The 25866-nt window shown below is 41.9% G+C and overlaps 1 protein-coding gene across 6 annotated transcripts in view; it reads right to left on the bottom strand.

Annotated features, from left to right (window-relative positions):
- Positions 1-25866, bottom strand: part of ZRANB3 (zinc finger RANBP2-type containing 3) — a 279170-nt gene that overhangs the window by 23972 nt on the left and 229332 nt on the right. For all 6 annotated transcript variants that reach the window (XM_043487604.1, XM_043487603.1, XM_043487606.1 and 3 more), the window contains 5 exons: positions 12914-13319; positions 9720-9911; positions 5729-5820; positions 1807-1908; positions 506-648 (listed from right to left, as the gene is read on the bottom strand). In XM_043487604.1, coding sequence (XP_043343539.1) covers positions 506-648; positions 1807-1908; positions 5729-5820; positions 9720-9911; positions 12914-13319 — 935 coding nt within the window. The remainder of the gene's footprint in view (positions 1-505; positions 649-1806; positions 1909-5728; positions 5821-9719; positions 9912-12913; positions 13320-25866) is intronic.

The following is a 25866-nucleotide window of genomic DNA, read 5'->3' on the forward strand; positions in this document are numbered from 1 at the left end:
GACACAAGAGACACGGGTTTGATTCCTGGGTTGGGAAGATCCTCTGGAGGAGGAAATGGCAACCCACTCCAGTATTCTTGCCTGGAAAATCCCACGGGCAGAGGAGCCTGGTGGGCTACAGTCTGTGGGGTCACAAATAGTCGGACGCAACTGAGCACACACGCACAGCCTACTTGGGCGGTGGTACATCAAACAGAAGCAGCTGCCACGCTGAATCACACCCGAGATTCACGTCCCAAGAGCACCATCAACCTGCGAGTCTGGCCTCTCTCTCGATGAGCAGGACTCATAGTGAGCAAGAGCCAGACACTTTGATTTTCCCCAGCAGATGTGATCAAATTCACAAAATATCTAATTATATTGCTACAAAATACGCTGTCTTTTTATGTATCATATTCTCTTAATCCATCAGAATTTTGTTAGTGGTTCCATAAAATGTCTGACACTCCTATAGAAATAACTATGACAAACAATAAAATACAAAATGAAGAAAGGCAACTCATACCTCTTAGTGCTGTTTTGTTTGCTTTGCTGCTTTGCGATCTGTTCCAGAGCCAGAATTGGACTGCGGAACAGCTGCCCGCTTTTCCTGATGATCCTCTGCTTCATGGCAGTTAGACTGCTCCATTCTCGAACAAACCTCAAGATCTGGTGGGAAATGAGATAATGAAAAGAGTGTACAGTTCGCCAGGCATCTTCCTTTGAAAGCGAGGCTACGTATAGCATCTGAAAACGGATGTTTTATTATAACCCCAAACAGGCTTTGAGTCTCACGGTTTAAGGTTTTCTTCAGTTTGATGCAGTTTTCCTACCTTTGTTGTGAACCATCCATGGCCAGCTCTGCAGAGGTCTCTTCCAAGCCATCAGCTCTCTACAGACACCATTTAGGACACTCGGCACATGTCCTTCACGCACAGAGACCAACAGCAGTAATGTGCTCATTGACACCAAACGCGCGCACACCCCCACAGTGGCCGAGGCAAAACCGGATTTTGGGGGCAGTGGGTCTTGAGGGGTGACAGCGGCAGGCACCGTTTGTAGCTGAGTGCCTAACTCCCGCGGGAAAAAAGATGCCCATGATGAGTCTGGGACATTTCACTAGGGCTACTGCTCCTCTGCCTTACTCGTCAGTTATACGTAATTGGCTACTTTCTGGTAATCTGAGCATCAGCATTAGATGACACCAAAGAAAACAGCTCACGGCTACCTTTTCTTTTAAGATGGGTGCAGCCGACCACGGCCAGTGTTTTCATTTCTGCTCAAATGCAAAAACATCATCACTGTATTCTTGTAAACAGCACTATGATGCATGCTGGCTCAGCCCCCACACACGCTGACCCTCCTGAGCAGTGAAGATCAGTCAGCACGATCAGAACTAAGGCCTCCCCAGCAACTACGTGGCCTGCGGCTGCACCCTGGTGCTTCCCATGAGGAATGGAGTCCCCCCACATGGTGTTATCCCTGGTCTCAGAGCTCGTCAGTGTTAGAACTTAACCTACAAAGATAAAGTGTGATTCTGTCAGATACCAACCTCACAGCTGCTAATCCTGTGAATGAGAAAATAAATGATGTGAGGATGAGTCTATCCACAGAAACAGCAACCCGAGGTGTGATTGTTCACCAGGGTAACAGATTTCACGTTTATCCTGGTAAATTCATAGGCACTGCCTGGACTGATTAAAGTGCACCCAGTGATCTGACTCTGCAGCAGGCCACAAGCTGCTCTGCTTTTATCAAACTCAAAAATGGTCTTTAAGATTACTCAACAAATTTTCATTCAGAACAAATATGCAGGACGGTTCTTACCAGGGAGCGATTTTGTTTCAGCTGAAAGCTTGCTGGTAAATCTTCCCACAGGTCTAATTTTATATCCAAAGGAATGAAATTACAGTTCATCTGGTTTCCATCCTGATTATAGATGAGGAAGGCAGTATTAATCCATTTTGTCTGTAGGCACTAATAATTACTTTAAAAGTAAAGAATGCTATTATTGCATTTCATGCCCAGTCTTCTACACTGATAAACTGAGGCAGCTCATTCCAGACAAGATTCCACCCGTACTGCCCCCACTGAGAGGATACGGAGCCCAGGAGGGGGCCAGGCCCTCTGAAAGCTCCCGCTACATCTGGTCTAAGGGTAAACCATACCATGGAGAGAGGTGTCATCAGTCAAACATGAAGCATTTCTTTTATGAAGTGAAAGAAGAATCTCTGTATATAGAAATCTACTGTATAAACAAAAGTTTAACCCATATTCTGTCTAATTCTCTCAGCCAGAAAGAAATGTTACAGTTACCACAATCACTTTGGGGAAAGAAAAATACGCAAGAAGTACTTACATAGTGATTAAAAGTTCAGATGTGTAATTGTTATTCTGGCTGGGGTTCTGGCTGAAGTGAACTCCCATCAGACGTGGGGTTCTGGCTGAAGTGAACAGTTTAGAGGTATACTATTAACATGACATAAGATGCTAAACATCTGTTACTGCTCTTCCTTTTAAAGGGTGTTCTTTCAGGCACTGAATGGGGGTTTTTATATGAATTTCTGTTTCTAGATTTTATTTCAGGTCTCCTAAGGTGAAGAGAGGAGAAGGCAATGGCAACATGGACGGAGGGGCCTAGTGGGCTGCAGTCCATGGGGTCGCTAAGAGTCGGACACGAGTGAGCGACTTCACTTTCACTTTTCACTTTCCTGCATTGGAGAAGGAAATGGCAACCCACTCCAGTGTTCTTGCCTGGAGAATCCCAGGGACAGGGGAGCCTGGTGGGCTGCCGTCTATGGGGTCACACAGAGCCGGACATGACTGAAGCGACTTAGCAGCAGCAAGGTGAAGAGAAAAGTTTTCTTCTGAACTCTCCTGTAGCTGTGAAAATCCCTGTTGACATTTCACCTGCTTAGTGTCTCGGGTTTAGAAAATTGATTGAATAATGTTTCATGGCAAGGGGACACGTAAGCATTTAGAAGAGTGGTAAAAATGCACTCGAGACTGTTGAGAGAGGTCAGGAAGGTGGCTGCGATATTTGCTTGGTGGCAGGCACACCGCTTTTCATACAGCTCAGGGCGTTCTCGTATGGACGTGACCATAAAGAAGAGCGAGTGCCGAAGAATTGATGCTTTCAAACTATGGGGTTGGAGAAGACTCTTGAGAATCCCTGGGACAGCAAGGAGATCAAACCAATCAATCATGAAGGAAATCAACCCTGAATATTCATTAGAAGGACTGGTGTTAAAGCTGAAGCTCCAATACTTTGGCCACCTGATTCAAACAGCCAACTCATTGGAAGACTCTGATGCTGGAAATGATTGAGGACAGGGGGAGAAGGGGGTGCCAAAGGATTAGATGGTTGTATGGCATCACTGATTCAGTGGACCTGAGTTTGAGCAGAGTTCTGGGAGATGGTGAAGGACGTGGAGGCCTGGCGTGCTGCAGTCCATGGGGTCACAAAGAGTCGGACACGACTTAGCGACTGAACTACAACGAAGGCACACTCTACCCTCTGCCATCTGCAGTTTCTCTCCAGTCTCCACCAGAGGAGGAAATACCCTGACATGATGATCCAGGATGCAGGGCCTTCACTGTACACAGTAAGAAGTTTAAGGGCTTCTGAATTCATGTGCTCTGCCTGGGGTCTGCCTTCTGGATTCTTGACCTTCTAGGCCCTGGGGGAGCCATTCTCTTGTTATTCTCAGGTGATGGTCTCACGAGGGGCAGGAGGTGGCTCAGACACTTAGACCTGTCTCTAGAGGAGCAAGGGGCTTCTTGGTGCTCCCCGAGTCTAGAAGTCCCACATGGTAGACCAAGGCTGAAGCCTTTAAGGGAAACTTGTCCTGCCTATCTTCATTCTTGATGTCGCTCTGGGCAGTGGTCCCAGAGTGGAGATTGCTTGGAGCTTCTGGTATTCATGATCCTAGCCGTCTCCTAATCTTCTAGCAGTATCTTCCAATATTCAGTTAGAACTGAAGATTATTACATGGTACACCATCTCTCTGTATCTAATTATTTGGTTTAGCAGAAAACCTATAATTGAGTTTGGGCAGGCCCAACCTAACTTATCTTTAAAATGACATTATTTCAATAGAATGGCCCATGTGTTTAAAAACTCACAAATCCTATTTTACGATACTTGTAAAGATTAGAAGTTTGAACTGTAGATCAAGCAAAAGTGTTCATAAATCTCAGTAATTTTTTTTTCTCAAATACTCATACTATTGAACCTTGGCCAAAGATTCCCACATGGTCCCCAACACCCTTTCAGAAGACCCAGAGAGACATAAGTTTTATAATACTAGTGCAACACCATTTGCCTTTTCCACTGTTACTCTCTTAGGAATGTCCAGGGAAGTTTTCCACGCAGAGGCACATCTGAGAATCCCACCGTCTTCTATTATGCCTTCAGGAGAAACTGCTAAAGATGGAAAACAATGCCACTCTTCTCACTAAACATTGGTTTTGTTTTGGAAATTATAATTATTTTTCACAGAGATATGCTTTTTATATAAGTATGCAATGGATTTATTAGTGCTAGTTTGTTCATTTTTATTTGCTTATTCACTTATTTTTGGTTGTGCTGGGTCTTCGCTGCTGCACCGGGCTTTTCTCTGGTTGTGCTGAGCAGGAGCTACTCTGACGGTGCACAGGTTTCTCTTGCGGTGGAGCACCGGCTCCAGGTGCGTGGGGTTCAGTAGTTGCAGCACGTGGGCTTGGCAGCTGAAGCTTGCCGCCTCTAGAGCACGGCCTCATTAGTTGTGCAGCGCAGGCTGAGCTGTTCCACGGCACGTGGAATCTTCCTGACCCATGGACTGAACCGGGTCCCCTGCATTGACAGGCGGATTCTCATCCACTGCGCCACCAGGTAAGCCCTATTACTGCTAGTTTCACCTGGATAAGTATTTTAAGGTGTTTCTATTTTAATTTCAAATACAGTAAATATCAAGAGATATAACCCACATGCGGTTTCCCTGGTGGCTCAGTGGGAAAGAATCTACCTATCAATTTAGGAGACAGGGGTTCCATCCCTAGGTCAGGAAGATTCCCTGGAGAAGGAAATGGTAACCCACTCCAGTATTCTTGCCTGTAAAATCCCATGGACCAGAAGCCTGGTGGGCTATGGTCCATGGGTTGTAAAAGAGTTGGATACGACTTAGTGACTAAACAACAACATAACCTACATAAACAAAAGGTCTTTGGGTCCCCAGCAAATGTTAGGAGTGCTAAGAGGTCCTGCAACTGAAAAGTTTGAGCGCTGCTAACCCAGGCCATGAGCAGTCATGTTATTAAAGCTTCCCAGAGTTTACTCGGCATGTGTGGGCAGGCTTAGGCTTCTGTAAGGACGCTGCTGCTGCAGGGTCAGTGCAGGAGGCGCTCGGAGTGAGAGTTCACCAGGGCCAGGCACTGTGCTAAGGGCCTCCCAGGAATCAGCTTATCTTGTCCTGGCAACGACTGCTCCATATTTTACAGTTGAGGAAATAGGCACAGAGCAGCTAGGTACTGTGTCCAAGATTCCAGTCAGTAACAGATCTGAACCTAGGCACCCTGGCCCTAGAGTCTGCACTTTTTAACTACCAAGCTGTTTGCCACTCATTGTCTTTAGATTTAACAGAGAAATCTGAGAATTAGCTTTAAGGAGGAAAAGAACTCACTACCCATCTCACTGCTAATAAAATTATCTCCATCGGAACATGAAAAAAGGAAGCTTTGTGTATGTTTCCAGAATCCACATGATGCCTACCTTAGTATAGACATGAATCCGGTCAGTATTCTTACTTGCACAAAACATCAGGGTATCATACAGTGGCCAAGCATCTGAACTCTTCAACTGTTCTAATGAAGAAGATAAAAAAGAACCTGAAGGCATATCTACCCTCTATCCAGAAGAGCTTACTTTAATCCTGTGTGGGTTAGGATGATGAAAGAGTTGTATCAAATATATCAGCACATTTGACAAACACGTACCTGGGCATGAAATAAAACATGGCAGGTGATCTAAGAGCATACTGGCTTATATGGTAACCAGTTGCTTTGGAACTTTTGCTAATGACCCAACAAGAAAAAAAAAAGAAATTCAGCATTTGCTTAAAAAAAGATAAGCATTAGGCATAAGGGAGAATTTCATACCCTGAAAGAGTCCTTATCAGTCTTGAAGGAGTCTAGAATCTATTCTTATTGCTAGAGAGGGTTTAAGTTGAGACCAAATGAACACTATTTTGATTATCCACAGCAAGACTGCTATGTTGAGGGCCACTTAAATGACTGATGCCTTATGGCCTGGTGCCTCATATTCACAAAAGGAGATGAGTGAACAAGACGTCTTTCTCATCATCTCTGTTTATTTTTTTCTCAGTCCTACTGACCAATATATTCTGCAGAAAGGATAGGGTTATCCAAGCAGATCTAAATAATAATTAGTTAGCACTTATCAAGCACTTACAATGTGCCTGGTACTGGTCTAAGCACTTATATTAACACCTCTCAGAAACAAGTTGTGTGTCTTACAGAGGAGGGAAGCAAGGCACATCAATCTGCCCAAGGCCACTGGTAACAGAGCCCAGTAATCTGGCTCCAGAGCCGATGCTCTTAACTTCTGCCATGGTTCCTCAGTGACCCTTTACAGTATTTTTCCAGATCCACAAGTCTATGATTTATTTGCGGTACCATCTATTTGAATATTTCTAATTGAGACATCAGTCACTTTACAAACTCAGATTGTGGATTATCCCCATATTTCATAAATTCAAAAATGTATGCTTTCCCCACACTTTAATAAATCTGAAATTGGCATGTCTTCCAGTCAACAGCCTTGGCATTTTACAGCTACGGTTGGCCAGGTGACAGTTGTGAGGTAGTTTGCACTGCCTGAGCAAGAGCTTAGTCATAACTACAACACTGTCACTTCGACACCACACTTGAGATGTGTGCATTGTCATTTCCGAGTGTTGATTTTGATTACCTTCAAAATGTCTTCAAAATGTTTTACTGTGGTTTGGGATTGAAATGAAAAGTTATAATGTACACCAAAAACTTGCATATAGGATGAGAAAGCATAAATTTGTTATTAAAGAAGCAAACATGCATCACTAGAGGAATAACCAGTTACTGTGTCATAGCTAAACTGGCAGTTTCTTTCTTTCTTTATTTTGGCTGTGGGTCTTCATTGCTGAGCAAGCTTTTCTCTACTTATGGCAACCGGGGGCTACTCTCTAGGTGCAGTGCACAGGCTTCTTATTGGGTTGGCTTCTCTTGTGTGGAGCACAGGCTCTAGTCTATGGGCTCAAAGTTGTGGCACACGGGCTTAGTTGCCCCAAGACACGTGGAATATTCCCAGACTAGAGATTTAACTTGTGTCCCCTGCCTTGGCAGGTGGATTACTATCCACTACACCACCAGGGAAGTCCCATCTCTTAATAAGTGCCTATCATAATCATTGTCTCCAGATTTGAAGAACTATGTGCTTAAAGATCAGAAGTCACTCTTTGATAAAAAGCCTTATGAGAACAACTCCAAATCAGCTGATGTTTTTTGGTAGCTACTAGTTACATCAGGGAATGTAATTTTCATTTTTTTCATGAAGTATAATTTAATGGTTCCAAACACCAGATAGCATCTTTTGAAGAAAAGGCCTTCCTTCCAGACCCTCAGAATTCCAGTTAGAATGAAGCTACAATTCCAGAGTGGTATACACCACTCTGGTTCTAAAAGAGCATACGTGGGTAGAAGAAGCATTTTACTATAATGTCCCTTCTCTTTCTTCTATTTTTCAAGGAAATCCGTGTTAGTGGGCAGATGTGAAGAATGTCGCTTTTGCAGCCCAGCAATCTGAGAAGTAAAGAAAAAAACAGGGAATAGGTATAGGGGAACATACCAGGATTGTCTACTAGATGAGGCCAATGCAAATTTCACCAGCAGAATAGAATTTCTAAAAGTCTAGTGATTTTTGAAAGGAATGTGTAAGTAAAGCTAACATGCGTCTTCATCAAGGGACCGATTTGTAACTAACAAGCAAGTATTTCCCTGCTGTAGATGGAGAATCTCATGGCCCAGCTGATGACAGTTGCCAGTCGCTGATTCTGGGTCTGATATTTTGTTCACTGACCTGGACACTGTCCGAGAGCAATGGTTTCATCCACACTGGGGCCAGTGTCACAGCACAAACAAGGGAACTAGAGACAAAAAACCTGAGTCCAGATTGTCTACTTAAAGGCCATTAAAATGAACAGACCTGAACAGAATCTATTGCGAGATAGTTTTGGGAAGACCTTGAGGAGTTAGAGGAAAGGAAAGCTGAGTACAGAAGAAAGGAAGATGCCTAGAGTTTAGAAATACTTAATAAACATTTCATTTTAGAGCTATGAATCCAACACCAAATTATATCTATGTTTAACTTCCCTGGTGGCTCAGACGGTAAAGAATCTGCCTGTCAATGGGAAGAGCCCTGGGGGAAAGGCATGGCACCCCACTCTAGTATTCTTGCCTGGAGAATTCCATGGACAGAGGAGCCTGGTGGGCTACAGTCCACGGGGGTGCAAAGAGTTGGATACGATTGAGCGACTAACACTTTTATTTTTTTAGAGCTATGAATCTAACTCTAGACTATATCTATGTTTAACAGCAACTAACTTAAAAGAAAAACTTTGACAATCCATCCCGAACACTTTGGGGTTGTTATAATGAAACACCAACCTGTGGGTTACTATGGTCACAAACTGAGTAACAAAGAAAAAAACCCCACAGTAAACTCAAAATCTTTTGCCAGCTGGCGCACAAAGATTGTGAGGGATGACGTACAGGCTGGTTTTTGCCAACCACTGCAGCCATAAATAATGAATGGAATCAATGAAAGAAGTAAACAAACCTGAGACACTACATGGTTGGTTGGTCCTCAACACAGTCATGATTCACATAGTCTTGAAATTATGTTCCTTAAAAACATTTTACTTAAAAAAACAACAACCCTCAAAACTCTAAATATAAAATATGCTGATTAATTGTAGCCACTTAAAAGAAACTCATGTGTATGGGTTTCATGGTGGTACAGTGGATAAGAATCCGCCTGCCAGTGCAGGGGACACAGGTTCGATCCCTGGTCTGGGAAGATTCCACTTGCCGCAGAGCAATTAAGGCCATGAACCACAACTACTGAGTCTGCACTCTTGAGGCTGCATGCTGCAACTACTGTGCCCATGTGCCTGCAGCCTGTTCTCCAGGGCACGAGGAGCCACGGCAAGAAGCCTGCACATCACAACGGGGAGAAGCCCCAACTTGTTGCAAATGGAGAAAGCCTACATGCACCAACAAAGACCCAGTGCAACCAAAAATAATAAAAAATAAAAGAAATTCACTTGTAAAGGATTAATGATCTCCTAAGTGGCTGTCAATCATCTGTCAATCTTATAGCAAACCATGGTGTCCAAAAGGACTCCCAAATATCAAAACCATGCTCTCACTGCAAGAATGGGCCAGGCTTGATGGAAGCTGGGCAACAGGCCGGAGACAGCACACGTAGCCCATATGAGTTTAGCTCTCTCTGTAACATCTGAATGCCAACAGCTCTGCTTTTCTAGCCATCTGGTGTTTATGTATGTAGTTACAAATGGTTGGTATTTTTAATATAAAAGGGAATACAAGGAACCTGGAACAAGGTAGTAATCGCAAACCTATTAACAGTGTTCCATGTCTAAGCGTACGGTTATTACTTGGATCCTGGAAATGGAAACAAGACTTACCATCACCTGGGGGGATAAGCCTGTCTTCACTCTCAGCTTTTGAAATTTCTTCCTTGCTCTCAGCTAATGGTTCAGGTGCTGAATGTGCCAGGACTTGTTTCTCTCCGTCAGAACTAGTGTGAATTTTTTCGGAGGTGTCCTGAGAATCATCTTTCTCGTTTTTGGTTTTATTCTGGGTGTGGCTGAGGCTACCTATTTGTAGAACAAATTTGTACGACAAACAAAATAATTTGTGAAAAACAAATAATTTACATCTATATTTAGCTAAAGTCATTGTATACCCTAAAGCCAGTACAGAAAGCAGAGTTTAAAAATGTCACAGCTGAGTGGTACAAAAAGAAACAAAGTCAACAACATCTGTTCATTCTTTCTAAACATTTCTTGGGGATCACCAAGTATCACTCTAGGTGCTGGAAAGGCAGAGGGAACAAGTCAGAAAGGTCCCTGCTTCCTAGAGATTCCATTCCAAAGGGCAGAGATAAACAGGCAAACAAACAGGATCTTTTCTGCTAAAGAGAATAAGTGAGTAAGAGGATGGGGTGGGAGGCTCCCTGGAGGTGAGAGCTGCTCGGGGATCTGGGAAGCCTAGCCCCACGGGGCCTATATTCTTGGCTTAGAGCCTTAGTGTCACTGGAGGCCATTAAAAGGTTTTTAGCACAGGAATGTAATGATCTAAGTTTTTAAAGGATCCCTCCTTCTGCTGTGGAGAGAAGGACCAGCCAAAAGAAGGCATCAGAGAGAGAGATGCTGGTGGCTTCCAGTGTGACAGTAGCAATGAAGATGTGGTGACTGGAATCAAGGTACTTTGTAAAGGCTACACTAGCAGAACTTCATGAGGATGGGAGGAAAAATCAAAGATGCTGCCTCCAGGTTTTTAGCACAATAGGGGAAGACAGGGGAAGAGAAACTTTGGTGTTAGATGTAGTGACTGTAAATCAAGAATTCCATTTTGGACATATTAAACTTGAGGTACCCCTTAGACACCCAGGTGGAGATGTTATGTAGGTCACTGCATACATCCAATCTGGAATTCAAATGAGAGATACAAATCTGGGAGTATGAAGTATAAGATGCAGAGGATAAGCAATAGATGTTAAGAACAAAGTACAAGAGAAATGTTACATACTGACAACTCTAGTGATCAATGCTTTTGAATTGTGGTGCTGGAGAAGACTCTTGAGAGTCCCTTGGCCAGCAAGGAGATCCAACCAGTCAATCCTAAAGGAAATCAATCCTGAATATTCATTGGAAGGACTGATGCTGAAGCTGAAGCTCCAATACTTTGGCCACCTGATGAGAAGAGCTGACTCACTGGAAAAGATCTTCATGCTGGGAAAGACTGAAGGGAAAAGGAGAAGGGGATGACAGAGGGTGAGATGGTTGGATGCCATCACTACTGACTCAATGGACATGAATCTGATCAAACTCTGGGAGACCGTGAAGGACACAGAAGCCTGGAGTGCTGCGGTCCATGGAGTCACAAAGAATCAGGCACAACCTGGAGACTGAACAACAGCAAGTATTCAACGTACATTACAGCAAATTTCAGCTAATGTACCAGAGACCACTAGTTAGCAACTTTATAAGACTTTCCAGTCCTGTATCCTAACATCCCTCATTTAATGTTTTGAATTCACTGTTTCCTCAAAGTGTTATGTGGCAGGTATTGATTTTAAAATTTAGATGAATTGGAATTCTGCTTTTTAATACTTTTGGGGTGCATCCAAGTCAAGGTTGGAAATGATTATGTCAAACTGTAGTAGTATTAATCTAATAATAAACTATCATATATGGTAATATCACTGTTACTTGGAATATGTATTGTTCTTAAATGAGATTGTTTCATATTCACAAAAGGTGTTTTGTTTTTTTAGGCTGCTTGACAGGTTGCTTATTAAATCATGGTTCTAGAAATCTTCATTGTTGCTCTTGGTATCATAAAGAAAAATCAGAACTTATAAAACCCTATTAAACCATGATTTTTATTGCTCAGTCATTCAATTTATAGACTTTGTGTGAACTAATATTATTTTGTAGTCACAAGATACTTTATTTTTATTGCCTGTAGCAGTTGGAAATTGAATGAGATAATGCAAATTATGGCAGATATTATATGGGATAATCTTGTGGCTCCAATTTAGTTCATAGACAACAGGTGTCCACGTTACAAATATAATCACCCAGATGGCAGACTTGTCAGTTTTGGGAGGAACACCCAGAATCAAAGGAGGAAAGACTCAGCTACTGATTACATTTTCTTTCAGATCAAAATTAAGGCAGAGGAGAGCAAGGCAAGCAGGAAGGAACTGGAGCATTAGAGCTTCTATCTTTGCTGAGTTTCTGTTAATGTCAAGACTCTGAAGAATTCACATATGATGGGGACGTGTGTATAATCATTACACACTTTGATAAGATTTAATTTATAATTTCTTCTAGTTTCCAAAACCATCCACTTGGCATTTTTAGTTACCATAAAAGTGGTCTCTAAAATTGGAAACAAAGGAATACTGATGATGTTTTCTTAAGACAACCACAGTTGTTAATAATCATTTCAAAAATAAAACACCAGAAAATGGCATATCACGCATGCAAAACATACTCTGAGGTATGTTTATGATTTCTAGTTTTAAATAGCATGTTTTAGAAAAGGATAAACTCATAAAACAGACGTGAGATTTTGTTTTTAAAAGAAGATCAATAGAGGAATTTTTATGATTTGTCATGGGAGAAACATGGCACAATAAATATTTCAGTAGGCGAAGAAGCTACACTGGATTCATTCTGCTATTTAAACAAAATAATCTACAATTTCTTTAAAAACAAGTATTATCTACAGAGGAAAGAAAACAGCAGGTCTATGGCTATAAGGCATATTTGCTGCCATAGCAACAGAGCTTCTATTCCTGCCCACTGAATTCACATCCTGCTGGCATTAATCAGAAATGTCCATTTGTGCCAAATTAATGCCATGTCACAGACGCTGAGGGATATACGTTCTTGACAGAACTGGGAGCTTTTCACATTCCACAAGGGGATAAATTCACAGTCTTCACTACGTGAAGCTCTTCCTCCAGCTTAAAAGCTGAAGTCGGAACCCAGTCATGGATCTCTGATGACAGCAGTTGTCCCTAAACACACAGGTTATCTGCAGACACCACGGCTACCCGCCTCGTGGTCGCCCTCCATGTACTCACCAGCACCGGCCCGCGGACTCTCACACATCTCGCAGTGAGGTAACGCGGAGTCATTGATGTAGGTGCAGAGAGCACACTGCCAGCCCTCGCCACGGAGGCCTGGGGTGGTGGCCTGGGCCTCGGCCTCACAGGCCCCAACCGCGAGCCGAGCTTCGGCCTGCCCAGGCCGGCACGGTTTCTCCTCAGGGGGCCTGCAAGGGTCATCGATGGTGACCGATTTCAGTTTTTTAGCTTCAGGTGCAAGATCACTTTCATCCTCTCTTGTAGCTGTTTTTCCAGGGTCTGCTGGCACTACAGTATTTTTCTCCTGGGATACCCTTGATTCATCACAGGAGGTCTCCAACTGTCTTTTCTTAGTGTTTGGTAAAAAGAATGATCGAATATCACGCTGTTTTTCTTTTTCAAACTAGGAAAAAACAAAGTTATTAAATTAAGAGGCCACTGAGTGTGTTCTTCCTAAATAGCTTAACAAACTTGTCATTAACCATATTCTTCTATCTTTTGAATACCCTATTGGAAATGAATTCAATCCTGCAATGACTCTTCATATATACATATATGTAGAATACCACTACTGTCTCCATATACTTTGGTCTAACTTTTTTTTTCAGCACTTACAACGTGTGAAGCATTTTGTGCATATCAACTCATTTAATCCTCATGCTAGCTCTGTGAGGCAGGTACTATTACTCTTCCCAAATTTCAAATGACAACACTAAAGCATTAGAGAAGTTAGGTCACTTGGCTACAGAAGTCACATAATAAAAATATACTTTGACCTCTAGATGTATGTCAGGGAAAGGAAGCAATTGTGTGTTTAAATATTTCAAGTCAATCAAGACTTGAAAAATGTTTTCATGCCCAAACTATAAACACAATGTTCATAAACAATATATTTTTCATATTAAAATAGTTTCCTGACCAAGGAATATTTTCAAATGCAGTAAAGATATGAATTAGAACAGCTTCTTTAATAGACATAGTTTAATAATTATCTTGTTTCTAAGAAACAGATTTCTCTTTTCCAAAAGCAGCAACTTCATGATCTCATGTTTTTCATCTTCCTTTTGATGTGTAAATTTCAACCTCCTAATTAGGAGAAAGGAGAATAGCCATTTCCACAGCTGATTAGCCAGCAGTTAAGGTAAATTAAAGGAGTTAATTTTAGAGAAGTCCTGCCAAGGCCTGAATTGGGTACATGGTGGACACATGCTGTGGCAGACTGCACTTCCAAAAACGGCCACACCACTTCTTATCCCATTTCACACACTTGTCTCACAATGCCACACTGACACACCCACAGTTAGAGCTGGGGTCTGTGTACCTTTGTAACGGTGTCTGTCGACAGAATGCCGTGAAATCATCACTGTGTGGCTTCTGAGGCTTGGTCACTGATGCTAATAAGGCTTCTGGCATTCTCTCCTTCTCCTTATCTTTCAGGAGGGACCCTAGCCTTTGGGACACAGCCACCATGTTGTGGGGAAGCCCAGGCCACACTGGAGAAACCACGTATCGGTATTCAACTTGACAGCCGCACATGGGCCCCCCAGTGACAGTCAGACGTGTGAGTGAAGAAGCTTTCAGATTCCAGCTCCCAGTCTTGGGATCGTCCAGCAGAGGCCCCACTTCTCAGGGAGCAGACATGTCATCTCCATTGTACCCTGGCTGGATTCCTTATCCACAGAAACCATGAGAAAAAATACACAACTATCGCTGTTTTAGGGCACTGAGTTTTGGGGTAAATTGTTATGCCACAAGAGATTACAGATACTATGGTGACATCCAAATATTGCAAAGAGAAAGCTTACATGATAAATCTTATCTGTATTCTTTAGTTAGTGCTGAATATGAAAGATTTAGCAAATTAATCAAGACAGAAGGAATAGTGCTTACTGGGAGCTGTGAGAAAGGGAAAAAGGAGTTACTGCTAAAAGGTGATGGAGCCTCTGTACGGGGGTTGAAAATAGTTGTGTCAGTTGCACAACACTGTGGATGTAATCAATGTCACTGAATTATACACTTAAAATGGTTAAGATGGCAAACTTTATAATAATGTAGATAATCACAAATATTTTAATTTCAAAAAAAGGAAAAAAGGTAGGAAGAGAAGAAGGAATACTTATGTTGTTCCTATATTGGTATAATTAAAACATATATTTTAGGAAAAAAAGTCCTCAATAATGTACAACTTTGATTTTGTATGACTACTATTTATATACTCATATACTATTACAAAGTTATCTAATAAGTTGTGGAAGTTACACAATTTAGACAAAAATATAAAGAATGAAATCAACCATGAGACAAGATTTTTAAAACCATGCACAAGAGAAATTCTAAGAAACTGGTGGAGGAAAGCAGGTAGATTATCAGACTCAGGAAGTTTGGTGTTAAAAAAGTAACAAAGAAACAAATATAGTTATGCATTTAAAGAGAATGTTCTATTTCATACAACAGCACTGCAAAGAGAACTCCTGGAACTTTGAAAATATTGGCAAATGTTCAGCAAATGTGAACAAATTCTACCAGCTATTTCTAGTTAAACGACAATGATTTTACAAGAGAGGTTAACTTTCTGAGTCCTTGTACATGTCTCGAAATGACCTGATTTTGCCCTAACTCTGTAGTTTTGTTGGGCAAACAATTCTCCAAAATCTTTGAAGAAATTGCTCTATTTCTTCCAACATCTGATGATACTGACAATGTTCCTTTGTAGCTGCAAACTCTTTCTTCATTTTATGGAGGCTTTTGGAACCTTCTTTTCATCCCTGGTATTCTAAAATTTCACAATGATCTATGTCTATATATCTCTATGTGTCATCTATATCTATATGATTTCTGCTCAGCACCTAGGATACTCTATTAATTTTGTATAGTATTGCTCATCTCTAGTTCTTGGACATTTCTATTCTTTTTTGATAGTTTTTCCCTCTTCATTTTCTCTCTTCTGATTTTCTGGAATTCCTGCTAGCAGAATGTTGGACCTGGACATTGATGTCACCTTTTACTTTCATATTTTCCTTCTTTGTGTCTTTTACCCTCTAAACATATTTAGCTCTATTTTATCTTTCAGTGCTTCCATAAGATTATTTTAGTTTGGCAGTCATATTATTAACATGTAAAAATTCCCTCTTGTTCCTTTCTCATAGTATTTTGATTTTATTTGTAGGTGCAGTATCATCTCAAATCTGAAGATACAAATTAGTCTTTTAAAGTTAACTCTAGGATCAATTTTGTACTAGTTTATTTTGTTCACCTTTTCCTCACCACAGATTTCCTTCTCAAATGTCCAATGACCTCACACAGAAGAGCGATGGGATAGGAGGGCTGCCTGGGAACTCAGGACACATGGGCTTATCATCAAGAAGACCTGCTAGGATGTAATGATTGAACGGGAGGGGTGAGGAGGACGGAAGGGACTACAGTGCTCCTCAGACTTCTAAATTTCTGACTTATGACACTGTATGGGTGACATTTTCAATTATCATTACAGGGAATATAGGAAGATAAATGGGCTTATTATTGTCTCATTATCTTAGAATAGAAAGCAAAAAGAGAAGAGATAAGGAAATAAAAGTTTACTTTTAGATATGTATGAGGACTGGTGGGTGCCAGGGTGGTGAATTCCAGGAAGCAGGTCCACAGTTGAAGGAAAAGAAACATCTGGGTGCATGTGTGGGAACCAGTGACAAGCAGAGGTGGTTCCAGTGACAAGCAGAGGTGGTTCCAGTCAGAGGCCTGGATGTCATGAACAGAGGGAGGAGGAGGTAAGAAGTCATGGACGGAAAGCAGAGGGGTGTTAAGAGTGGAATGAAGAGGAAGAGATACCAGGGAAGGAAACAGCAGAACAGTAAGAAGGGTGGAAAAGCCAGGAGATCAGTGGCTTTAGTGTGATCCTGTGTTTTGGTTTCTACTCATGATCCCAAGCACTCAGAAAAACCCATGTCCTTCAAATCTTTTTAGTCAGATCTGGGAGATTTTCTTATATTTTTTTCCCTCTGTTTTCTCTCTTATTTCTGGAATTTCTATTAGGGAAAATCTTCTGAACTGATTATTTGATTTTCTTTACTTTTTCTCACATTTTTTTCCCCACCTCTATTGTTCTACTTTCTGTGTGATTTCCTCATTATCTTCCTTTTCGTCCTTGTCAGATTATTATTTTCTGATGTTACAGGTTCACTTTCTAAGAGCTTTTCCTTGTTCTTTGATTATTCCCTTTCCTTATTCCTGTTTTGTGGGTGAAATACTTTTACTTCTTGTGAATATGAATGGAAGGTTTTTTGTTTTCTTCAGTTCAGTTCAGTTCAGTGACTCAGTCCCAACCCCTGGAGGATGAGTTGTTAATCTGAATTTTTTTCAGCCTGAGAACTTGGGACACAGCTCAGGGCTCGTGAGTCCCAGAGGGGTGCTCCTCTTGTACTGTGTCTCCACCAGAAGCAAGCCCTGTAATCTTCTCTACTGCTCACTTTGGGGTGAGAAGTAGGAAGTCCCATTGTGGCCTTTGGTTTTGGCTGGTTTCTTTAATACACCTTTTTACCAAATTTTACTGGGGTGCTTTCAGGCACTTACGGGTCTATTCATAAAGCCAGTTCCTTTTTATTCACAAGGCTATCACCAAATGGAAGTCCCCTTTGTCAGGGACTCTCAGCTGGAGTCTGGGGTACTGAACTCCACCCTGAAAATTCCTAACAATGATAGAGGTAACAGAGAAAGACAAACTGCAGACATTTCACAGGTAGTATCATCACAGTGAGGCCTGGGAGGAACCCGGTCTAACAGCAGCAGGTGCAGGAGAAGTGGAAGGAACTGAAGCAGGCATTTAAAGGAGATTCCATAACTAGAGGCATGCGAGTAGGTAAGGGCAGGACAAATGGATGCCACAGGAAGTGATCCAGTTTAGTCCAAAACTGAAGGATCCACAGCAGAGGTGACTGTGTGCGTGCTCAGTCATGTCTGACTTTTTCGACTCCACGGTACAGTAGCCCACCAGGCTCCTCTGTTGAAGCCTGGCTCAGAGAATTTTGAGCATTACTTTGCTAGCATGTGAGATGAGTGCAATTGTGCAGTAGTTTGAACATTCTTTGGCATTGCCTTTCTTTGGGATTGGAATGAAAACTGACCTTTTCCAGTCCTGTGGCCACTGCTGAGTTTTCCAAATTTGCTGGCATATTAAGTTTTCTTTAGTTCATTACAATGTTTCTGCTTCTTTTCTATCCTTTTTTTGTTTTACATACTAGTCCTCACATATTTTGGTTTCTGCTTTGCCCATGAGAGGATTTCCTCCAAACCTGGTGACCTTCACTGTCTATTCATATTTTTCTTTAACTTCTTATTTCATATTGGAGTATAGCTGATTAACAATGCTGTGATAGTTTCAGGCTGACAGCAAAGGGGTTCAGTCACACATACACATGTTTCCATTCTCCCCCAAATCCCCCCCCCCATGCCAGCTGCCACTTAACACTGAACAGAGTTCCCTGTGCTATACAGTAGGTCCTTGTTGGTTATCCATTTGACGAGATCGGGCATGTTCAGGGTGGTATAGCCATAGACGGTTATCCATTTGAAATACAGCAGTGTGTCAGTTTGGGATCAACATGTTCCCACTAGAGTTTTTTGGGTTTTTTAAAAAATAAATTAATTATTTTTGGAGAAGGAAATGGCAACCCACTCCAGTATTCTTGCCTGGAAAAGTCCATGGACAGAGGAGTCTGGCGGGCTGAAGTCCATGGGATTACATGACTGAGCATGTGTGCACAAGGGTGGAGGGAAATGGGTTGGTAGCAATAAAGTGGTAGAACTAAAAAAAAAAAAAAAATTAATTAATTATTTTAATTGGAGGCTAATTACTTTACAATATTGTAGTGGTTTTTGCCATACATTGACATGAATCAGCCATGGGTGTACATGTGTTCCCCATCCTGAACCCCCCTCCCACCTCCCTCCCCATACCATCCCTCAGGGTCATCCCAGCCCTGAGCACCCTGTCTCATGCATCCAACCTGGACTGGTGATCTGTTTCACATATGGTAATACATATGTTTCAGTGATGTTCTCTCAAATCATCCCACCCTCACCTTCTCCCACAGAGTCCAAAAGTCTGTTCTACACATCTGTGTCTCTTTTGCTGTCTCACATATAGGGTCATTGTTACCATCTTTCTAAATTCCATATATATGTGTTAGTATACTGTATTGGTGTTTTTCTTTCTGGCTTACTTCACCCTGTATAATAGGCTCCAGTTTCATCCACCTCATTAGAACTGATTCAAATGCATTCTTTTTAATGGCTGAGTAATATTCCATTGTGTATATGTACCACAGCTTTCTTATCCATTCATCTGCTGATGGACATCTAGGTTGCTTCCATGTCCTGGCTTGTCTATTCACATTTAAAAATAAGACACTAAAATGCCAATGGAAGCTCCACGTGGGGGACCTCACTAAAGGTCACCGGGGATGGCTTGTCTGGGGATCCCTTTCAGGCTCCATACCTTTTCTTGGTCCAGCCAGTTTCTCCAGAAAGGAGTCCTCCAGTCTCCTGCCTGGAGGACACAGCGCTAGCTGCCAGTGACCTGGGGGCTGATCAGGAGAAGGGTGCTAAGGATTTCACCACTGATTAAGGAGTCTTCCAGTTAATGTGTTTGTTTTCAATTTACTGTCTTACCCCACTCCCTCAACTGTCTCTTCTATTTTAAAAGAGGAACAAATAAAACAGCTAAATAACTGAATAAAATGTCAAAAACAAAGACTACAAAAGATAAAATACACAAAGCAGGGCACTGTCACCTCCACTGAATAATGTTTAAATAACATCAGCATCTTTTGTCTCCTTCTACATTTCAAGGAATTTGATTCCAGTTGTCTAAAACATTTTAAGCTCCCCACCAAAAGATAAAAGATTATTTCAGATTTGTTTATAAAAGAACAATGCTCTAAACAATACAAAACAAAAACCTAAGAAACCTTTCATTAAAAAGTATTCTCAGAGCCTTGAAATATCAGCTTTTACAGTTGATATCTTTGTTGTTCAGTTCCTGTGTCCTGTCTGACTCTTTGCAACCCCATGGACTGCAGCACACTAGGCTTACTTGATCTGATCTCTTTAAGCTGATTTAAAAGAACTGCTTTTACTATGCAAGCAATGACTAGTTTTGGAAACTAGCATTTGAGAAAGTCTCATGAATCAAAAACAGGTTGAGAGTAAAGGTTAGCAGTAACTGACAGCAAAAGGAAATTGATTGTATATCTCTGCCAGGAGGAGGGTTAACTTACAGTGCCTGGGAGTAGTCAGCAGAGGGGCTATTTTGAAACCACTGCTGCTTGGGTAATAATAAAGAGACTGGAGAATATGAAATCCAGAAAAGGAGTAGTGGGTGGAGAGAGAATCATTTTATATAATTTTGGGAACCAAAGGATACATTTGGGGTATAATTTTAGAAGAAGGAGAGGACAAGACTTTAATGCTGTGATGGCTAAACTGGACAATGATGGTTGTGGTTTCAGCCAGTGGACTGAAGGTCCCAGGTAGTGCCCTGGTCACAGGGCTAGAAGAAGGACAAGGTTTAACAGGAATACTCAAGACCCTTCGTCTGAGGTAATCGATTAGAAACCTGGTGTATATTATCAGTTATGTTTTCATACTGAAGCCTCTGAACAATCAGGCATGAAGCTGGCTGGTGTGGTTTCTCTGAAAATAAGTGGCTATAACTGACAGAGAAACAGGTGAGAAAATCTCCTGAACATATCCTGACGATAATTACATGCATTAGAAGGAGAAGGTTTAAAGGTTTACTGAACATGAGTTAAGACTTGGGATCCACGGGCCTCTCACAAGACCTTGTATGCCCTTCAGTGAGCCTGAGAAACCTGTGAAATTGTCTGTAAAATGTCTGTACTGTATGTGCATTTTTGGAGAGCAGTTCTTTACTTTCTCTATGGTCTCAAAGAGATTTGAGACAAAAGTTAAGAGCCACTGGATTAGAAAATGCACGTGCAGTTTGATTAGCTCCATCTATTTCTTAATTTTCTATTGTAAAGAGAGATTGAGGGATCCTTTGTGAATGTACATTTGAGTGGTGAACAAACTCTTCTAAGTGGAAACAAATACATAAATTCTCTTAAATTCTTAATGAGGCTCTCTAACACCTCTCAATACTTAAAAAACCTGGATAATACCAGGGCTTCCCTGGTGGCTGGCTCAGTGGTAAAGAATCCGCCTGCCAATGCAGGAGACACAGGTTCGATCCCTGATCCAGGAAGATCCCATCTGCCGCAAAGCAACTGAACTTGTGCACCACAGCTACTGAGCCGATGCTCTAGAGCCCGGGAGCTGCAACTATTGAGCCCATGCGCTGCACCCACTGAAGCCCGTGTACGCTCGAGCCCATACTCCGCTCCATGAGAAGCCACGACAATGAGAAGCCTGCGCATCTCAACTAGAGAGTAGTCCCCGCTCATGGTAACTAGAGAAAAGCCTGTGTAGCAACGGAGACACCGGATAGCCAAACATAAAAAAATAAAATTATGTATTAAAGAAAAGCTGATATATATACTTAAAAAAAAAACCTGAACAATACCAAATGGAGTGACTTCTGTGTAGGCAAGACACATCACTGAGCTCATTTATCTGTCCCTCTAACTGGACTCTGAGTAGCTTAAGAGAGCAAATGACACGAGAGTCTCATACAGTCAAAAAAAAAGAGAGAAATCACTGGTGAGGTGAGAAAAAAGCACATGAATCACAATGACTGGGGAGTGATAGGAGGCACTGCTGTGCTGGCAGGACTCAAAGGCGTAATGTCACGTAGGTCAGCTTAAAACAAAACACACCCTCCGTGACGTTCTGAGACAAGGGTCTACCATCATCAGCTTTCTCATGGAGATCCCAGCAAGCATTTGGGACATGTCTGGTTAACAAGAAGGAAACGACCTTCAACAAGATTTGTAGACTCAGATATTAAACATGAATGCAAAAGTCTTGCATTTTAGTAAGATGATGATATAATTACCTTTCTTTTGTCCTTTTTCTATTAATTTTCATAAAGTGAATGATGGATCTACTGATTAAAGCATCTGAATAAAAGGGGATAAGAAATGATTGTAAACAAAATGTTCCCCACATAAGCATGTTTTCTAAAAAAAAAAAAAATTAAATTTATCAATAACATGACTCCTTAGAGGGACAAACTTTATGAGGCTCGCCAAAACAAACTAGAATCCCCAAGTTACAATAGCCATACTCTCCTGGCAGATTTATGATTGAAAAATTACCAACTGTGTTAATGTTGTCAGCATTTCTCAGTGGCAAACATATCAGGAACATAGAAAGACAATACTTTTATGACTTAGGAAAACTCTGTTACTTAATAGCAAGATTGAGCTAAGAAGTCTTTTGTTTTTTATAACTACATTCTTGCATTCAGAAGAGACAGTATAGGAACAAATTACTGACAAATGCCTTAACTCATCATGACTGTCCTTATAAAGAAATAACTATATTAAGTGACCCTTTTAATGTATGATAAAAAAGGAACTTAAAAGTACATGTTTCTAAATAGGAAGAGTAATCAAAGAGTCGGACACGACTGAGTAACTAAACTGAACTGAAATGAACTGAATCTAAGCTTATAGTAATTTTTATCACAAGGCTTTGGGGAAAATATAGTTAAGTCAACATGCCCGTGTAATAAGTGTAAGAAACAGAAGAACATATTCCTCTCCTCAGTTATAAAGCTGACACTGAGTTATTATGTTCCTGCCTTTTGTTCAATATTGTTTTTGAAAAGCAAAAGAAAAAATATTGCTTTTGGTGAGAAGCACTGGGAACAAAACCTGCAAAATGCTTAAGGTGGCGAAATGCGTGTGTTTATTTGAAAGGTTCAGGGACCTAAGATATTTGCTCCGTTTTGCACCATGGTAAACAACTGCTCTTTAGAGACAAATCCCCTGCCATCATGACAGGATTAAAAGTTAGTTATTAGAACTGAAGGAAAGGAAAAGCAAATCTGGTAAAACTCATAAAAAAAAACCAATAAAGCACTTCAAAGCCTGGTGCCATTCCAGCGCAGGACATGCCACACACAAAAGCCCTGGTGGCAGGTTTAATAGACTTTGATCGAAGGGCGGCTCTGGGAGAAAGCAGCGCCGCCTCGTGTCTGTCCCCTCCTCCCAAAGAATTAACAAAACCATAGCTTACAAATGGGTGACCATGATATCATGCTGGTCTCCAGAACAGTGGACGACTGATGATTGGAAAGGGAACTAAACAGCCAGTTTGCTAGCACTTACAAACAAGCCAGGCGATATAGAGTGAGAAAAGTAGACTTTCAATCATCTGGCTGAAAAAATGAATTTAAATTCTCCTAAAAAAGAAATGACTTTTTCAAATTTCGCACAACGTCCATTCCCATGTACTAATTAAAATTTTGGCAGTGAGCAGCACCTAGGCACAGCAAGTTTCTTCTGTGCCTAGCAAGAAACACAGCAAACAAAATGCCTCCTAGACATCAGCTGAGCTGTTCAGAGGTGCCTCAGACTCCAGAGGGGCTGCGTGGGTCTTCACTCTGTCGGCAGACCTGCTCACTTCCCACTGTCACAGTCTCTCAGCTCTTCCCTGTTTACCAAATTAACACGAAAGCCTCTGTTATGGGGCTTCCCAGGTGGCACAGTGGTGAAGAATCTGCCTGCCAACTGCAGGAGACCTGGGAAGGCATGGGTTTGAGATCCCCTGGAGGAGGAAATGGCAACCCATTCCAGGATTCCTGCCTGGAGAATCCCACGGACAGAGGAGCCTGGTGGGCTACAGTCCCGTGGAGTTGTAAAAAGTCAGACATGACTGAGCACGCACACAGTCACCTCTGCTGTGGATCCTTCAGTTTTAGACTAAACTGGATCACTTCCTGTGGCGTCCATTTGTCCTGCCCTTACCTACTCGCATGCCTCTAGTTATGGAATCTCCTTTAAATGCCTGCTTCAGTTCCTTCCACTTCTCCTGCACCTGCTGCTGTTAGACCGGGTTCCTCCCAGGCCTCACTGTGATGATACCACCTGTGAAATGTCTGCAGTTTGTCTTTCTCTGTTATCTCTATCACTGTTAGGAATTTTCAGGGTGGAGTTCAGTACCCCAGGCTCCAGCTGGGAGTCCCTGACAAAGGGGACTTCCATTTGGTGATAGCCTTGTGAATAAAAAGGAACTGGCTTTATGAATAGACCCGTAAGTGCCTGAAAGCACCCCAGTAAAATTTGGTAAAAAGGTGTATTAAAGAAACCAGCCAAAACCGAAGGCCACAATGGGACTTCCTACTTCTCACCCCAGAGTGAGCAGCAGAGAAGATTACAGGGCTCGCTTCTGGTGGAGACACAGTACAAGAGGAGCACCCCTCTGGGACGCACGAGCCCTGAGGTATGTCCCAAGTTCTCAGGCTGAAAAAATTTCAGATTAACAACTCATCCTCCAGGGGTTGGGGGAGCAAGCCCTCAGGAGTGGAGACAGAAAATCCTTTTACCACAGACTCAAACTGGATGGGAGGGAGGCAGAAGTAATCCATCCCCAATCACCACTGCCTCCAAGAACCTGTCCCTTCTCCCTCCTGTTCATTTCCCACACTGCCATGAGGAGTGTCTTTAGAAAACAAGTCTGATCATGCTATTCATCTCCTTAAAAGGCTCTGATGACACTACACTACTTCCAGGATGAAGTCCAACTTCCTGGCAGGGCACGCGTGGGTTCCTCTCCATCCGATCAGTGCCAAAGTCTCAGGCTCCCTCTACTTTGACTCACTTCTCACACGCTCACATTTGCATGGAATTCCCATTGTCAGGATGCCTGTTCCTATCACTGGGCTCTGGCCCATGCTTTCAGTGTTTCTCTGCCTGAACCAGGACCCATTTTTCTATTATTATTTTTTTTAAGTGAAGGAAACACACTCTATAAACAAGGTGTGGGCCATCTTGGAAGGCAAGAGAGACACCAGGGTATGGGACTGTTAGGTTTTTATAGGGCTGGGTAATTTTATAAGCTAATGAGTGGGAGGAGTCTTCCAGCTATTTGGGGGAAGGCCTGGGGATTTCCAGGGATTGGGGCATCACCCACTTTTTGATGTTTACCGTCGGTCTTGGAACTACCACGGTGCCTGTGGGAGCGTGGGTCTCATTTCCTTTGATCTCATCCTTCATAATCCAGCTCAGATGTTTCCCACAGGTAGTTATTTATTCTATCCTACGTTCCCAGAGCGTGTTTTCACATTTATTACACAGCATTAAAATGATTCACTTACAATCATCTCTCCCAGTTAAAGAGTAAGCTCCAAAAGAAAGTTAGCTGTTTTCCTTATCTTTGCACCTAGGATATAGTCTTTTTAAAACAACAGATGTAGTGAGATGAAATCTATTTATATACGATTACTAATTAACTCTTATAAAGTATCCAATTCAGTGCCTTTCAGTATAATTATGTAACCATCACCTCTCTCTACTTGTAAAATACTTCCATCACCCTCAAAAAGAAACCCCAATCCAAGTAAGCCGTCTCTTTCTGTCCCTTCCTCTCTCAAGACCCTGGCAGCCACCAATCTATTTTATGTCTCTATGGACTTGCCTATTCTGGCTACAAAATATAAATGGAACCAAATAATATATGGCCTTTCGTGTTTGTCTTCTTTCACTTAGAAGAACATGTTCAGGGTTCAGCTATGTTATAGCATGCATCAGAACTTCACTCCTTTTTACGGCTGAATAAGATTCCATTGTATGGATGGATATATACACATATGTATAGGGTTTCCCTAGTGGCTAAGACAATAAAGAATCTTCCTGCAATGCAAGAGACCTGGGTTCGATCCCTGGGTCGGGACAATCCCCTGGAGAAGGGAATAGCTACCAACTCCAGTATTCTTGCCTGAAGAATTCCATGAACGGAGGTGCCTGGAGAACTACAGTTCATGGGATCACAAA

The sequence above is a fragment of the Cervus canadensis genome, chromosome 15 (genome assembly GCF_019320065.1).
Source record: "Cervus canadensis isolate Bull #8, Minnesota chromosome 15, ASM1932006v1, whole genome shotgun sequence".
In the NCBI taxonomy this organism is placed as follows: domain Eukaryota; kingdom Metazoa; phylum Chordata; class Mammalia; order Artiodactyla; family Cervidae; genus Cervus; species Cervus canadensis.